This window comes from Nicotiana tomentosiformis, chromosome 1 (genome assembly GCF_000390325.3).
Source record: "Nicotiana tomentosiformis chromosome 1, ASM39032v3, whole genome shotgun sequence".
NCBI lineage: Eukaryota > Viridiplantae > Streptophyta > Magnoliopsida > Solanales > Solanaceae > Nicotiana > Nicotiana tomentosiformis.
In genome coordinates, this window is record NC_090812.1 from 159,229,711 (window position 1) to 159,246,820 (window position 17,110).

At 35.8% G+C, this 17,110-nt stretch overlaps 1 protein-coding gene and 1 long non-coding RNA gene across 4 annotated transcripts; both read left to right on the forward strand.

Moving 5' to 3' along the window:
- The first annotated feature begins 376 nt into the window (after positions 1 to 376).
- On the forward strand, positions 377 to 2,369 carry LOC104118263 (uncharacterized). The gene is made up of 3 exons (XR_691233.2): positions 377 to 507; positions 837 to 925; positions 1,905 to 2,369. It is a non-coding gene; the product is annotated as an uncharacterized lncRNA (long non-coding RNA).
- Positions 2,370 to 6,099: 3,730 nt separating this feature from the next.
- Positions 6,100 to 16,792, forward strand: LOC104118261 (transcription factor MYB3R-1-like). 3 transcript variants are annotated; one of them, XM_009629473.3, is made up of 12 exons: positions 6,100 to 6,186; positions 8,483 to 8,677; positions 9,296 to 9,344; positions 10,283 to 10,340; positions 10,944 to 11,038; positions 11,385 to 11,488; positions 12,105 to 12,233; positions 12,360 to 14,091; positions 14,806 to 15,122; positions 15,306 to 15,420; positions 15,552 to 15,749; positions 16,361 to 16,792. In XM_009629473.3, exons 2-12 carry the CDS (start codon positions 8,604 to 8,606, stop codon positions 16,484 to 16,486), a joined length of 2,997 nt encoding a protein of 998 aa, XP_009627768.1. In that variant the 5' UTR covers positions 6,100 to 6,186; positions 8,483 to 8,603; the 3' UTR covers positions 16,487 to 16,792. The 3 variants fall into 3 exon arrangements, with proteins under 3 accessions (XP_009627768.1, XP_033517709.1, XP_009627769.1); XM_033661818.2 differs by lacking the exon at positions 16,361 to 16,792 and adding an exon at positions 15,869 to 15,994; XM_009629474.3 differs by having other exon boundaries at positions 6,112 to 6,186; positions 8,488 to 8,677.
- The last annotated feature ends 318 nt before the right edge of the window (positions 16,793 to 17,110 follow it).

Consider the following 17,110-nt stretch of genomic DNA (forward strand, 5'->3'; position numbering starts at 1 on the left):
GGCCAAACGGACTGCATCATGCAAGTTGAGTATTCCAGTAGTGACTACACGCAATGGCGCAGTGGTTAAAGGGTGGTCAGTCTAACACCCTTTCCTGTAAAAATTAAATGGTGTCTATAGGCAGTGGCGAAGCCACATGGTCATACTTCGTCGAAAATTACACTGTATATGTAGGTAAAATATTATGTTTTAGAGGTATATAGCACATATTAAATACCCTTTGTCGGCATTTTTTTAAAACTTCAGTGTCTATAGGTAAAATATTATTTCTGATAAATTTAATCTTTCTATCTATAGAAGAGTATTAAGTAATTTATTGTCTTAGAGTCAAAAGATATTGATTCATAGGCATAAGAAAATTAGGTGCAAAGAAGAGACGTCTTTTTACATTTATGAGTCGAAGGTCAATTAAGCTTATTAGCCTTGTTCTCTGTCGTCGACGGCGGTCTTACGAAGGAGAAATCCACACTTGATTTGACCCACACCAACTGTAGCCCTGAGCCTGAGGTTTGTTTGTTTGTTTGTTTTTGCTTATTTATTATCCTCAAATATTGAAATGGAGGAAGTAGTTGTTTAACATTCAGTTGCCATTTCCAAAATTAATGTTGAGTCTAAAGTTGATTACAGGATCCTAGCTAGATGTGTTGCTCAAAATGCATCTCTTTGCTATTTTGGTTCTGAATGAAATGGAACCAAAATACGGCATGTGCTTGCTTTTCATGATAACAGATAATTCCATCAACCTGGTTCTCTGTGTTTTAACTGAACTTACGATTTCATGATAAGACCTACTTGTACAATTTGAGAAAACTGGCTAATCTTGTGCATAATCACAGTTTTCGGTTGATGGAGGCGATGATAACTTTGATGAGGCTAGATTTTCCTGGTCATTTCTTCAACGATTATCAGACGCATTTATTGGCAGGTAAATCAACACTATACTGCAATAATCAAAACATAATTATGCAATCCTCTGATAATTGTGAAACCTGAAACACCTATGTACAATTGTGCAATATAATTATCTTGTCCTTAATTTTTATCACTACAATTAGTTGCTCAGTTTGGTGGGAGATAAAAAATCGAAAGGAAAGGTATATTTTACTCGGTTCAAGGAAATAAAACTCATTAAATTGCTCATGCAGTATATTAAACAAACTTACATGTTTACTTTTTATATTGATCTAGGATAAAGCAAGAGTGGGATCTTGCATGCCCTTGTTAACATGCTCACTGTAACAGTTTGCAATGCTATAGTTGTTTGGTCGCTTTGCTCCTTGTCGCTCATGTAGAATGATATTCCCCTATGGATTTCAGAACAAGTTACAAAAGTTTCCAAACAATATCTTTGAGAAGAGAATTCGACAGAACTCATTCCTTTTTCTTTAAGGCTGCGGAACTGTGTATGCTTGGACTCACTGCAGGAGATAAAAAAGGGAAGGTAGATATTGGTTGGCAGAATTTAGAGAAAATTAAATATAACAATTTCACAGTTCATGTTAAATTTAACAAACAAAGTATGTTAAATATGACGGATGCCAAAAAACACTCACTTTTGACAAACTTAAAGGACCAACATTGCTTGAAAAACTAGGAGTATATTCCATGTAGAAGCAGCTTATCTTGATAGTTAAATTTTGCCCCGTGCTATCAGAAATTGCTTAAATATGTTCTTGCTAAACTGTTGATCCATTTATACTCTTGTTGTTATATTTGCCCATGTCATTGACGGAGTTCTAGCTTGAATTTAAGCAATTGAAGAGTCCAGTAGAACTAGATTAACCTTATTACAGAAATGTATTTTCTGTTATATCCTATCAACTGCAGGATAATGGATGCAATGTCTTTAGATTTGGAGGTAATTCGATTTTTTTCCTGCTTAATAATCAGTTGAAAGTATGCAGGGTTTTGAATGTTCAAGTTGGAGAGACATCAAGACAAGCTTGGCTTGTCAAGCAGGGTCAAACCGACTCGGGTCCTGAGGGTGAAACAGCAGCCCCTAACACTTAGCCATCACCATTTCAATATTGTTGCGGCATGAGAATTTAGTTTTTGATTGAAGCACCAAATGAAAGACAACTTAAAATGCAAGTTCTATCATGAGCATTAATTCCTATTTCATTTCTGGATTTTAGTAAATTGTTGATATATTTGGTTGAAAGATGATTGAGACTGAAATTTGAAAATGACTTGAGTAGAGTCAGGAGTTGGAGTAGGTATATTGCTGGCTTATTGTCATATGCTTTAATATATCTTTGCCATTTTATGCCCCTTCTGATGATAGTGCTTGATGCCCAGTAGTATCTTCTTCCTCTTTTAAAGTTTTACCTAGAAAACTCCCTTTATGAATATGCTGTAATTATGGCCAATATTTTGGCTAATGGAGTCCATCTCACATAAGCATAAGCATCTTTGCAAAGTGTAGACTTTGTTGGCAATATTCTTTGGGACCCAAAAATATTGCATTGTGTGGTGGAGATCATTTGCACAAGTTGTATCTCTTCTTTTACACCTAAAGAGCCAAGACTTTTTTGCCTATAAAAGGTAAGGCCATTAGTTCATTTTATACACACCAACAAGACTTGAGTCTTCATTTCTTGTTTTTTTCTTTCCTCTTTTATTAAGAGTGTTTTGTATGAGAGTTGAGTGTTGGGAAGCACTTGTGTGAACCCTTTCTTTGGAGTGATCTTGTGAGATTATTCTCTTAGGGTATTTGGGATTAGTTAGAGTATTTACTCTAATTTTGTACTCTCTTTTGTACTCTTATTGGTATAGTGAAATTATTCCTCTCCGCTTGTGGACGTAGGTCACTTTGACCGAACCACGTTAAATTGATGTCTTCTTTATATACTTTAATTGTTGTTGTTATCAACTTCGATTGTCTTTATTATTGTCATTATACCGTTGTTTGGCTAAATTCTGTATTATCCGGGTTCCCGATCCTAACAAATTGGTATCAGAGCCGGATCTAACCGGGTTAGTTTCAATAGCCAAAATGACTCTAACAAAGACCTATGTTGAGAAATTTGACCGAAGGGCAAACTTTGGAATGTGGCAATTAAAGATGGAAGCTATCCTAATTCAGGATGGCTTAGACTTGGCGTTACAAGGAAAGGAGAAGAAGCCGGATAAAATGACGGACGAGGAGTTTGCCATCATAGACAAAAAGACAAAAGCAGGTATCATTTTAAATCTCTCAAAATAGACTTTACCTTAAGCAGAAGCTTTATACAGTTCGTATAGGTGAAGATACCTCTATTCTCTCTCATCTTGATACCTTTGATTCCATTCTTATGGATTTGAGTAATATAGAAGCTGAAATTAAAGATGAGGATCAAGCCGTGTTATTGCTTTGTTCTCTACCTCCATCTTTTAAGCATATAAGAGATACTATACTTTATGCAAAGGATAATATCTCTTATAAGAATATTAAATCTATTTTAAAATCAAAAGAACAAATAGATAGTGATATTACTGGGGAAGCTAGTGGAACTCAAGCGGAAGTTGGCTTGTTTGTTAGGGACAAATCTGACTCCATATCCAGATGCAATAATTTAGAGTGTCGCTATTGTCATAAGAAATGCCACAATATCTCCGAATGCTATAAGCTGAAAAATAAAGAAAAGCATAAGGAAAGGAAAAATGAGCACAAAAATACTGGCACTGCCGAAGCAAGTGTAGTTGCTGATGAGACTGATTGAACTATTTTTTTTAGCAACTAATAATAGTTTCAAATCTAACAATGAGTGAATTTTAGATTCGGGTTGTTCTTATCATATGTGTCACAATCGGTATTTATTTACTACATATGAATCTATTGGAGGTGGAGTTGTCTTGATGAGCAACAATGCTACCTGCAAAGTTTTTGAAAAAGATACAGTCCGAATCAAAATGCACGATGGTGTGGTGAGAATTCTCACTGATGTTAGACATGTTCCTGACTTGAAAAAAAATCTCATCTCTTTGGGCAATCTAAAATCTCTTGGGTGCAAGTACACAAGTGAATGTGGAGTTCTGAAAGTTTCTCATGGTGCTCTTGTGATCATGAAAGCACACAGATCTGGTTCGTTGTATACTTTATTGGGATCCACTTTTATAGGCCTTACTACAGTTTCGGTATCAGACAACTTGTCTGATTTTGATGGCATTAAATTTTGACATATGCCCATTGGGGCTTTTGCGGAGAAGGTGGAGCAAATTTACTATATCAGCCAAAATTAGGCCAAGATGGAGATTTGTAATTATGGCCAATATTTTGGCTAATGGAGTCCATCTCACATAAGCATAAGCATCTTTGCAAAGTGTAGACTTTGTTGGCAATATTCTTTGGGACCCAAAAATATTGCATTGTGTGGTGGAGATCATTTGCACAAGTTGTATCTCTTCTTTTACACCTAAAGAGCCAAGACTTTTTTGCCTATAAAAGGTAAGGCCATTAGTTCATTTTATACACACCAACAAGACTTGAGTCTTCATTTCTTGTTTTTTTCTTTCCTCTTTTATTAAGAGTGTTTTGTATGAGAGTTGAGTGTTGGGAAGCACTTGTGTGAACCCTTTCTTTGGAGTGATCTTGTGAGATTATTCTCTTAGGGTATTTGGGATTAGTTAGAGTATTTACTCTAATTTTGTACTCTCTTTTGTACTCTTATTGGTATAGTGAAATTATTCCTCTCCGCTTGTGGACGTAGGTCACTTTGACCGAACCATGTTAAATTGGTGTCTTCTTTATATACTTTAATTGTTGTTGTTATCAACTTCAATTGTCTTTGTTATTATCATTATACCGTTGTTTGGCTAAATTTCGCACTATCCGGATTCCCGATCCTCACATATACCCTTATAAACTTCTCCATCATGATGTATAATTTGAGAACTTGTATTTAAATGTTGAGACAAGTTATGGTTTTCATAGCTAGAAATGTTATTGTTAGACCAAGTAATTCCATCGTCGAAATTATTTGACCAATTCTTTTGTGTAATGTTTTCCGTACTAAGCATTTGATAAACTTCCTAAGTCATGTATTGAGCTTTACCCAAAAGTATTGTTAGAATGGTGAACTCGATCTCGGAGGAAATTTTGGCTTCTTTTAAATGCTGCAGCAACTGACTCATTTCCATTTGGTTCATTACTTGATTCACTCTATATCTGTAATAATTTTGGGATAACATCTATGGTGCAAATTACACGTCTTGTTGTTCACAAGGTAGAGGTAAGATTTGTGTACACACTATCCTCTTCAGACCTCACAGTGTGGGATAATACTGTGTATATTATTGTTGGTAGTTTTACCAAATAAGTTAAGTTAGAAAAAGAACTTTTTTTGGGCATCGGTGGTTTTGTCTACTTTACATTAATGATGAGTTACAGTGAGATTTGACCCAATTATCTTTGCCTACTTGATATAATGTCTTTTAGAAAGAGATAATTGTCCTAAGATTACATAATACAATTAATCAAGGACGCCGCAGATTGTCTATATCAATCCTTTATAATCATTTTTTCCTATTTCGACCCAATTTCATTTCATTGCCAAAAAGAAAAATGGATAAAAGATAAGATTTTTATAATCCGTCGATTAAATAGGTTTAACAACAAGTTTTTGATGTTTATCAACGGAAATTGACTATCACTAACAACCAGTTTAGTAAAACTTCCAAAAATTACTTATTTTAAAAAGTTTTTTATAAGTACTTTTCGAAAAAATACTTTTGAAAAATAAGAGTTTATGTTTGATCAATTCATTTGAGAAGTTCCTTTTGTAATATTTGATAAACATATGCCGCGAAAACCATCAAGATTCAAGATTGTCCTTTGAATAAGATTTTTGCCAAATATTTTGCAATAAAATCTTTTAACAATAGAGAAATTCTTATTCCTTTAAACAATTAAGAAATCAATATTCGTATTTAAACCAAAATTTAGATCATTTTCCTTCAAACGAAAAAGAAAAAAAGATGACAGGTAACCGGTAGCAAGTAGAACATTACCGTTGCACTTAAATATTTTGAAATAGTTACCAAATATAGAAACAATCAAACGGCTGAGATTATCTCATCTACAAATAATTTACCGTCAACCGGTCCTAACAATTTGAATTCCTAGGACCATTTCTTCTTAGTCTCCCTCTCTCTCTCTCTCACACACGTATTCTCTCTCTAATGTTCACCGAGTTCATCGTACCATCGGTGAGTACACCTTTTTTTAAATACCATTTTAAATGTTTCTCTGTATATATTCTTGGTGTTTTTGATTGAAGTTAATTGCTTTATTATTGTCGTTCGAATTATTCTTGATGATTTCTTGCATTCTTGAAAAAGAAAAGGTCAAATCTTTGCATAGTTTTCATATAAAATTTGCTTCTTGAACCCAACTTTGAGTTTGTGATTGAATTAAATAATACCCAGTGAAGTGATCTGATTTTAGTTTGATTAAGTGTTTTACTTTTCTGTTTGGGTTTTCTGTTGATGGCTTAAATTTTTGTGTTTTTTGTTGATTCAGGTTAGTGTCTCACATATGTAATTACTTTTCTTTCTTTTTGTCTCAAATTTGAGTTCTAATTTTACTTGCCCATCAGATCAAATCGATCAATCAACTTAAGCCTCAATCGCAAACTTTTAAGTGAGCTGAATGTGTAAATAATTTTCAAGTGACCTAATTGTGTAAATATTTATTACAACGTCAGTTTATAGAGCTTAAGTTCTTTTATCAATTCCACTCTATTCATGTCCATTTCATAGCCCGCCGAATTCACCATTTAGAGGATTCATTTATAATCAAACTATTTTTACGTTAGTCTTCGGCTTAGTGCAATCGTCCTATAAAATATGGTTCTGATGACAGTATAAGTTGCTCATCTTTTTCAGCTTTAAGCTAAGAAGAATGAAGCAACATTAGCTTTTTAAGAAAGCTTTGGCTTTACGTTGGTGTGGTAGTGGCATATGAAGGTAAGATTTTAATTTTATTATCAGAAGAGGAAAAAAAGGATGAAATGTCAATATTAGTTGGGATGCGGAAAGAGTGTTACCTAATTGATGGGGAAATTTATAGATTAAAATTATATTTTTTACTTCGTTCCATTAAACTTCAATTTTGAATAGTTTATTGATCCTAAGTCCATAATCTTTATCTCATTATAGACATTTTGTGAGATTGGTGAAAACACTCTACAAACAACAAAAGATACTCACTAGGGGGTTGAGAAGTGATTACACATTCTAGCTAAATTATATTATCATAGGCTTTTTGTGAGGGAGGAGTTGGGCTTCCCGTATGTTTCAGTTTGGATTCCTAGTGAGCGCAGGTGAACTTCTTCGTTTGCTTGATAGTAAGGGGAGCGACTCAGACATTGAGAACTTGAGAAAGAGAAAGATTACTTATATTAGCTAGTGCTCTTTGTGTAGATGTTTAAACAAAGATGTGCTCACCGGTTGTTACATTGCCAGGTGGCTACACGTATGTGATGAATTAAATTAAACTGGTTATGGTTGTTGGCTGGCCTAGTGAAAGGACATCCAACATTGCCCCGTTGCAAACATGTGAATCATGTGAAAGGAGGGAAATAGCAGAGTTTTTGAGGGATACATGTGAGGAATGATCTATTATTCTTAGTTAGTTTGGTGCACCCACGAGATTCTTTTTTTTAGTGTCTTAGATCAAATATGTCGGCTCAATTGGGGTGTCACATACTAGTGTTCAGATGACTCAGAATATTTGCAAAATTCTGTACAGCTGACTTGCGCCTTGTAATCTTTTATTTATGCAAATTTTATCCACATGTTCTGTGATAGGGGATGAATAGTTTCTTGTTTGGTGTTAGCTCTTGAGTGTTGGAAAAAGGGCCTTTGTGGTTTGTGCAGCCTGCGTTTAGATGTAGAGACCAGCGATTTAGCTGTAGAGACCAGCGATTAAGTAGCTTTCCTGGTTTACTGTTGACCTTTTGTTATAATTTATGAGAGTTCATTTTAAAGATTTAGCTCGTATTTCGAGGACACTAAAATGCTCCTGAATGTTCTTGTATTTGATATATTCTGCTTGCTTGATTCTGCCTTGTAGTTTTTTATTACACAAATTTGAGGTTTTCTGATCAATAGATGAGCAGGAAAGGGATGGATAAATGGAGATTTGTGTTTCTGTTAAATTGGAAATGTTAACACATGTGCATAATCAGAGGCTAAGAGTATCTTTTGGCTTTAGTTCTGAATTTCGAGAAAAAAATTCATTGCCTAGACTACTTTCTGGTGCTAGGAATAAGGACTTTCCTTGTTTTGTTTAAGTTTTTTTGTGGTAATCCAGGTTACTGATTCTAAAAATTTAGCTCGTATGAAACCATTGTAATGATGGGATTATAAATTATTTTCCTCTCTCATTTTTCCTCCTAGAAAATTCTACAAATGTTTTTATTTCATGCTTTGTTAGATCAGCTTCATAGCAGCTATCACGTTATCTGCTGTGCTTTAACAGTTCATCTTATTTTGTCATTAGATCAGGTAGGATCTCTTACATCTTAAGGTGTGACACATAATGAATTTGGGAAGACATTTTGGACAGAGTTTTCGACCTTTGGATATTGGATTATCCAGATTTGCCTTTGTCTCAAGCGACCATGGAAAGTGATAAAACCAGCACGACTCCTTCAGATGATATCAGTAGTCTGCAAAGAGTTCAGCCTTTGAACGGGTAATTCATCAAGTTACATCGACTTTCTTTGACTTTTCCAAGGTAGTTAGAAATCAGAGATGCATCAAAACAAGTAGATGGAAATGTAGGAGAAGAAGCCAGAATAAGTTTGTTGTGTTACCTCTGTAACATATATTCAGACAAGATATAATTTTCACTATTATCTATAATTTTCGAAAAATGACTTCCTAGTGTTCAATTTAAGGGTCAAGGTAACGCAGCCTTTTTGCTCTGAATTAAATCATTTTTAAAGATAATTCAACTTTCTAGTATAATTTAGTCGACACTTTGCTAATCTTTGACAGAGTACACTAGGAATTCTGGTGCTTCATGAGACCCATTAAAGGTTGATAGTTCTTCTCATAACTTGGCTGTCTAGTTTGGATGCATGTTGGGGACATTTGATGATCTATCTATTTGCCTGAATATTACTAGTCAGTTCAGTTAACTTTGTTCTATACTTTCCATGAAATTAGATTGAACTGTATTGAAAATTATACTTGATTGTGAGCTTTGGGAGGGTTATTATATTCACCCTTTCTGTTGTCATTTTGAACTTCAGAAGAGTTCACTTAAACAGTTTGTGGAATTTTTCATTATTTCTTGTGAATTTTGCAGGAGGACGAGTGGTCCTAAGAGACGTTCCAGTCAGTGGACTCCTGAGGAGGTAAGCTCTAAGCAGGCTTTTCCTAATGAATTAGCAAACATGTGCATTTGTTCAGTGTTTTTCTTTTTGGTTTTATGTTCTTTTCTTCTTTTTTCCCCCACTTTTTGTGTATGTGTAATGTAATATGCTGTGTTAAGGATTCAAATAGTTTAGCTCTATCTGATTTTAGGGGGGAGGAGGGTGGTAATTCGTTCCTAGTATGGAAATTCAGAACACCATGACATATGAACATTGCATAATGCTGGTAGCCGATTGAAACTACTTGTCTATCGTCTTTGAGCTATGTTGAATGGACTCTCCGAAATGCTACCACACGTGTTGGATCCTCCAAAAATGCACTACTTTTGGAGGATCCGACACGCACCTGGAGACATTTTCGGAGAGTCCGAGCAGCATAGACTTTGAGGAGAAATCAATGATGCTTCAAACCAAAGTTCAGAATTTTTCTTGTGCAAACTGATTAATGAGATGGGTTAGTCTATGAATCTATTGCTACTTAATTCTGTTTGTTTTGTATTTGTTATAGCATTCAATTTTGTACCGGAATTGTTTCTTGGTCGAGGGGTATTGAGCCACTCTAGTTCTCTTTTGCCTTACATTAATGATCTCAATGAATGTAGATCAAGGCCCAAGAAAACATGCTGGAAAATGCGTTGGCTAGTAGTAACTGCAAAGTCATGAGTTTAGAATAAGCAGAAGCCAAAATCTGTCAAAAGCTTTTACAAGCTCATCTTAGTAACTTTTTCTGAATGTATTAGTTCTGGACTTTTATGGTTCACTTCTAAACCCTAGGCTGAGCTCTTCCTTCTTATGAAGTTAGTGTCTCTTTAAACTTTTAATGTGGTGAAGTACATTTCAGAGACCATGCATTATTTTGAGTGTGCATTTCAAATCTCAATTATGTTGTATTACAGTGCGAATTTCTTTATCCCTTTCAGGATGAAATCTTGCGTCAAGCTGTCCAACTGTTTAAGGGGAAAAGCTGGAAAAGGATTGGTAAAAACATTGTTTCTTTCTTCTCTTTAACCTACTACGTCTTACACTCTAGGGGCGTACTGCTCATATTTTCACTAAGATCTAGAGTTCTCTCAAATGAGTGATAGAGGGATTAAAACTTAGAGGTTTCATTTTATGTTTATTCAATTCTTTTGATTTTTCTGTGTTTCTTTTTCTCCTTTCCCAAATTGAATGCCTCTTTCTTTTCTGTAAGGATCATTTAAAAAACAATGCCTCCTTTCCTGGAAGGGAAACTCCATCTTTGCTTTGGACAATTCTTCGATCTTTTCCTATAACAATACTTCAAAACATAAAGTAACTTGTAGCATCCACATTTTTTTCTCCATTTGACATGCAATAATGCACTTTCTATCCTTTCTTAGTAAGTGTTACTTGTTAAAACTGACAGTTGCAGGTTGGAAACCAACTCCAACTCAGGCCAGAATCATAAACATCTGATAGCTTAAGACTTGTGGTGCTATCAGCTTCTGCAACAACTATTCATTGCTAACTTGCCCTATTTGTTCTACTCATTTAGCTAGTCATATTTTTCATGAAAAATAATAAACGTTGATTGCTTAAAATCTAAGACTTAACTTGCAGCGGAATGTTTTAAGGACCGGACAGATGTGCAATGCTTGCACAGGTGGCAGAAAGTTCTTGATCCCGAACTTGTCAAAGGCTCATGGACTAAGGAGGTAAAACAGTGTATTCCTATTAGCCTATTTGAATCATATTTTAGTACTCCTTTGGTCCCGTTTTATATGACACTATACTATTTTGGGAGTCAAACTATGATATTATTCAAACAATTTCTAAAACTTATAATTATACAATATATGACTTGTATTACTTTTCAGATGTAGATTTCAAATACCTAAATTTTATTTTTTTTTAAAATTCTGAAACCATTGACAGAATTGAGAATGGAAATTAGATGTTTTGACCAGCGTTTTATTTTTGGGGCAGAGGAAGTGCAATTCTTGAGAACTTGTAATCCATGTCCTTATGTATGCTAATTTAACTCTTTTGAATTATATGCAGGAGGATGATAAACTAATCGAATTAGTGAACAGATATGGCCCCAAAAAATGGTCCACCATTGCACAAGAGTTAGCAGGACGTATTGGAAAGCAATGTCGGGAAAGGTAAGCACGGCAGTTTTCTGTTTATCTAATGATTCAATGTATTCTTTTTCTTCTTCTATGATAAAGTTCCAAAGTTTTCAGAATATGTTCGGCAAGTGAAATGTCAAGAGCTGTTGCTTGTGGAGTTTCTGCTTACTAATTTGACATTATGGTCTCACTCACTCTATTGAGAATTTTGCATTCGTAGCTGCTCTTTTAACATCACAAGCTCACTTTTATGCAGTCTTCCCAGAAAGAACTTTCATTTTTCAAGTGTTTGTGTGACTTCATATCCGAACCCTTTTCACTAAGTGGTTAGATGCTGTTCCTCGGCTAAATGACTAAACAAACCTCCTAAAAACTTAAATATATGCATGCTGATGGCATGACAAGCTGGAGGCAGATAACTACTGCCACTTGCTGTTCAAGAATATTTGTTACTTCTTATTTCCCAAAATATAAATTCGTAATGTGTATCCATTGATTTCATAGGACTTCTGTTGGTGTCACATTTTTTCTACTTCCTTTGATTTATTGACATAGAGGTTGCAAATTACTCCCTGAAAGAATAAGCTTTTAATTCATCTGCTTATATGATTAAGAATGTTATAATAACTTTTATGAGTGATCTTTTCAGGTGGCACAATCATCTGAATCCTTCAATAAACAAAGAACCTTGGACGCAAGAGGAGGAATTGACTCTAATTCGTGCCCATCAAGTTTATGGAAACAAGTGGGCAGAGTTAGCAAAAGTTTTGCATGGAAGGTATTTTTGAGGTGTTACTTTTATGCTGACAAGAGTTTGTTTCCGTCTTGATTTTCTTTTGAGTTCTTGTTCAGAGAGTTCTTTCAAAGCTCCTTATGACATGGAAAATCTTATGGTCAATTTCAGGTCTGACAATGCAATAAAGAATCATTGGCATAGTTCTGTTAAAAAGAAACTGGACTCGTATTTGGCATCAGGTTTACTTGCACAGTTCCCTGCTCTACCTAATGTCAACCATCAGAACCAATCAGTCCCTTCTTCTTCTATGACGTTGCAACAAAATAGTGAAGATGAAAGCGTTCACAAACAAGGAACAGAAGCGGAGGATAGTTTTGTTAAAAAGAAACTGGACTCATATTTGGCATCAGGTCTACTTGGACAGTTCCCTGCTCTGCCTAATGTCAACCATCAGAACCAATCAGTCCCTTCTTCTTCTATGACGTTGCAACAAAATAGTGAAGATGAAAGCGTTCACAAAGAAGGAACGGAAGCAGAGGAAGTGCCTGAATGCAGTCAAGGCTCTACTTTTGCTGGCTGTTCTCAGTCTACAAGTGACTTGGGCAACACATTTGTGCATGTAAGAGAGAATGGTGGGATGTCGGAGGAATCAATTTGTAAAAAGGATGCAACCTCCAGCACTGCTCCATGTTGTAGGAACTATAACCCGGTTTTTCAAGATGTTTCTTGTTCAATGCTAAAAGTTCCTAGTGAACTTGTGGATTCCAAGTTCCTTGAGCATAATTTATCACATGACGGGGGCAATTCCATGGAAGAAGATTGGCAGTTTAATAGGGATGACATACCTAATATTTCTCCTCCCGAGCTAATTCAGGAATCTTCAGGGATTTCCGTGCACTGTTTAAATGGCAATGAAAACCATGACATGGAAGCAACTACTAATGTAGGAAACGTGGTTGAGGGTCCATATAATCCCAACGAAATGTTTGTTTGTGTGGACAGTTGCATGATGGTATACCCTGAGGAAGGAATTCCTCAATGCTCCTCTGAAACTGGGGTTAATGGCTGTGGTCAACCTGCATATTCTTTATTTTACCGATCATCAAACTATCAGATCCCTGAAGTAGGAGATATGGTTCCACAAAACTGCAATGCTTTAAGTTTTGATGATTTTGAAGCTTCATCCCATCAGCCTTTTTCTGTTCCTTTACAATTTTCTTCAGAGGATAGATCGCCTGTGTTTGACCTTGTTTTAAATCAGTTCCATAATCCTCCGCTTGAAAGCCCAGATCATATGAAAGATTCCTCAAGGATAGTTCCTGTGAATGATCTTGGCTCAACTACATCAAACACTGTTCAAACATGTCTGCTGAATGAAAAATCATTTGTACAAGAAAAGCAGAAAGATGGAGGAGGTTTATGCTACGACCCTCCTCGTTTTCCAAGCTCAGATGTTCCTTTCTTTTGTTGTGATCTTATGCAATCTGGTTCAGATACACAGGAAGAGTATAGCCCTTTTGGCATCCGGCAGTTGATGATGACTTCAGCGAACTGCCTTACTCCATTAAGGTTGTGGGATTCACCATCAAGAGATGATAGTCCAGATGCTATCTTGAAAAGTGCTGCCAAAACTTTTACAGGGACACCTTCTATACTAAAGAAGCGACATCGTCATTTACTGTCGCCTTTGTCAGAAAAGAGATGTGAGAAAAGGCTTGAAAGCGATCTCAATCAGGAATCATTCTCTAATATGACTTCAAACTTTTCCCGACTAGACGATATGTTTGATGAGTCAGCAAATGAAAAAGCGTCTATGGAAGACGGAGAAAATCTACCATCCTCAGAAGATGGAAGAAAAGAGGAGGGTGAAATTTCTGGAGCCAATGATGCAATGGGAAAGGTGAGTTAAAATTTGTCATTATATTTTTCTTCTCTGGCATCACTCTTTTTGTTTTTGGGAATGGGGTGATGGCATGACAGTTGAGGACCTCCATTCAAGATAGTGTTTTTCTGTAAAGAAGTATATCCCCACAATTTCACAGTCGGAATACTAAATCTCACATGGTGAATGAAGTCTCTAGTTACTATCAGAGCTCTCCACGGGCTACATTTTCTTGGTTACAGATATAGTCTTGGGATGCTGAATAATTCGATATTCATCACTTCTGTTTCTGCTATTTGCATTTCTTTCAAAGTCAATTTTTAAGTTTTTTAATGTGATTCAGACAAATTTGCTCTTGGCTGATTCTCCATGTGGTTTATATAACCCATTCAGCTTACTTAGGCAAAGCATCCTCGTTTTTAACTTAGAGGATGGACGAAATAGGTGACATCTACTAGTTGGGAATAGATTTTAGACTTGTTATTGTGTTAGAACTTCTAATACTATTATTGTTACTATTGTTTATATATATATATATATATATATATATATAAAACTAACCTTCTTTTTCACTTTTATTTTATTTAGTATCATGAGATGAGTTGAGCTTAACTGAAAAAGTGAGGATTCATATAGCCGACCTCAACTTATTTGGGATTGAGGCGTAGTTGTTGTTGTTGTATCCTCTTTTTAACTTAATTACAGCTTTTGAGTTCTGATTCCTGATATCAGGTAAAACAGCCTCCTGGAGTTCTGGTTGAGCTTAGCTCAAATGACCTGTTCTTATCTCCTGATAGTTTCTTGATCAAGTGTGATAGAGCTACAAGTCTAAGTAATAAAGCTCTGGGTAAGCAGTATGCTAGACGACTTGAAGCTGCATCAAATCAAGTTACTGTTTCGTCCTCTTTCGAGACTTCATGCTTTTCTGTTGTTTGCTCTCCTGACATACGTGGGAAGCGTAGAAGCAGTGTTGTCCTAGCTACATCAGCTGCATTGGGGAATACAGCTGAAGATTCTGAAAATAGATTTGGTACTGAGACTTTAAGCATGTAAGAGTACTGAATGTTTTGTTCCGTTGCTTTCTGTTCTGTTTTGTCTCACTTCTCGATAATATAGCATTTCTTGCCTACAAAGTTTTTCCTATCCGTCCATTTTACCTAATGATTGATTTAAAAGGATTTTTTCTGAACATTCGTTTCTAATGATCCATTGACCTAATGATTGGTTTACAGATCTGGAGAGACACCTTATAAAAGGAGTTTTGAATCTCCTTCAGCATGGAAATCTCCATGGTTCATGAATTCTTTTCCGCCAAGCACAAGATATGATACAGAACTTGCATTTGAGGTATATACATTATGTGTTTGTCAGTTCTTTTCACATTTATGTATTCATGCTCTTTTGTTTTTGATTGATAACGGTGCATTTCTGTGCTCATATTTTAGTGCTTTGATTTGTTTTTTCTTTTCACTTGGTAGGATCTTGCGCGTTTTATGAGCCCTGGTGACAGAAGCTATGATGCTATTGGGTTAATGAAGCAATTAAGTGAGCAGACAGCAGCTTCAATTGCAGATGCCCATCAGATCTTGGGAAGTGAAACTCCAGAAACAAATTTGTCGAAAAGGAATTCCAAAAAACAGAAAGCAGATGAAATTTGTAAGGCTTCAAATGCAACGGTACGTCTGGTCCCAATGTCAGCATGATTACGAATTTTTTATACTAAATGATCTGATAACGCGTCTTTCATATCCCATACATATTGTTATTTTTACAAAATCCTTATGTTTAAATACAGTAATGAGCCTTGAAGCAATGGTAAAGTTGTCTCCGTGTGACCTATAGGCCACGGATTCGAGCCGTAGAATCAGCCACTGGTGCTTGCATAAGGGTAGGCTGCCTACATCACATCCTCTTAGGGTGCGGACCTTCACCGGACCCTGCATAAACGCGAGATGCTTCATACACTGGCTGCCCTTAATTTAATCTATTTAAATATTTCTTTTCCTCATTTTCTATCTAATCTTTTATATCCTATACTAATTTATTGGCATGTTTTAAACAATAACCTTGCAGTTTTTTACTTAAAACACTTGACCATCATTATCATTCTACTGTAAGTTATGACTTATTAGGAACACAGCTTTCTTGTAGCTTCATATAGTCTTTAATATAGTAAAATCTCTTCTCTCAAATGTCACGCGGAACATAGTTATCCCTGTCTCGCATTATAGCAGCAGAATGACAAACTAGGATATGTGTATCTGATTATATATCTTTCCCTCTACAGAGTGAGAGACGCACACTCGATTTCAATGAATGTGGAACACCAGGAAAGGGAAAGGAAACTACCAAATTTGGCAGCAACAACAGTTTTTCAAGTCCTTCCTCCTACCTGTTGAAATATTGCAGATAACAAGTGTTTTTAAGGTAGAACTTTCGGCTGTAACATTTTTAAGATTTACATGCGTGTGCATATATATATTGTATCACGGAAGTGGCAACATCTGTGCTTGTTGCTAATGTTATTGTGAAAACGTTTGGCGGTCGAGTTTCCCCTGAGTTGGCCATTTAAGATTGGCTCTTTTGTCAGCAGTAAGTTGAGACAACTGCAACAGGAAAAACTGGCGAACAAATGAATGGAGGACATTTGTCTCTAACTATATATTTGAGGGTACCAATTGAAGTTACTCCTAAAATGTGGATCTTTATCATTGTTGTTTATACTCTGCTAGACATGATCATCTTTCAGTTACCTATAGCTTGTTGAGGTCATAATCCCGGGATTGTTATCGCTTATCCCACATACCAAATGACCCCTAAGTTCATTATTCATCATAAAAAATAGAATTTGTTTCAGGTTTAAGTCGATCCCCGAGGTCCATTAAAAGATCACTCCTCATCTCGTTCTTACTAAAGTAGGAAGTAAACAGATCAAAGTTTCGACATACTTCTATTATGGAGGGCACGGTTAGGGTAATTGGCCGGCTCCACGAGCCCGATTGGTTGCCGAAGACCATCTCTTGCCTTGAAACCACGA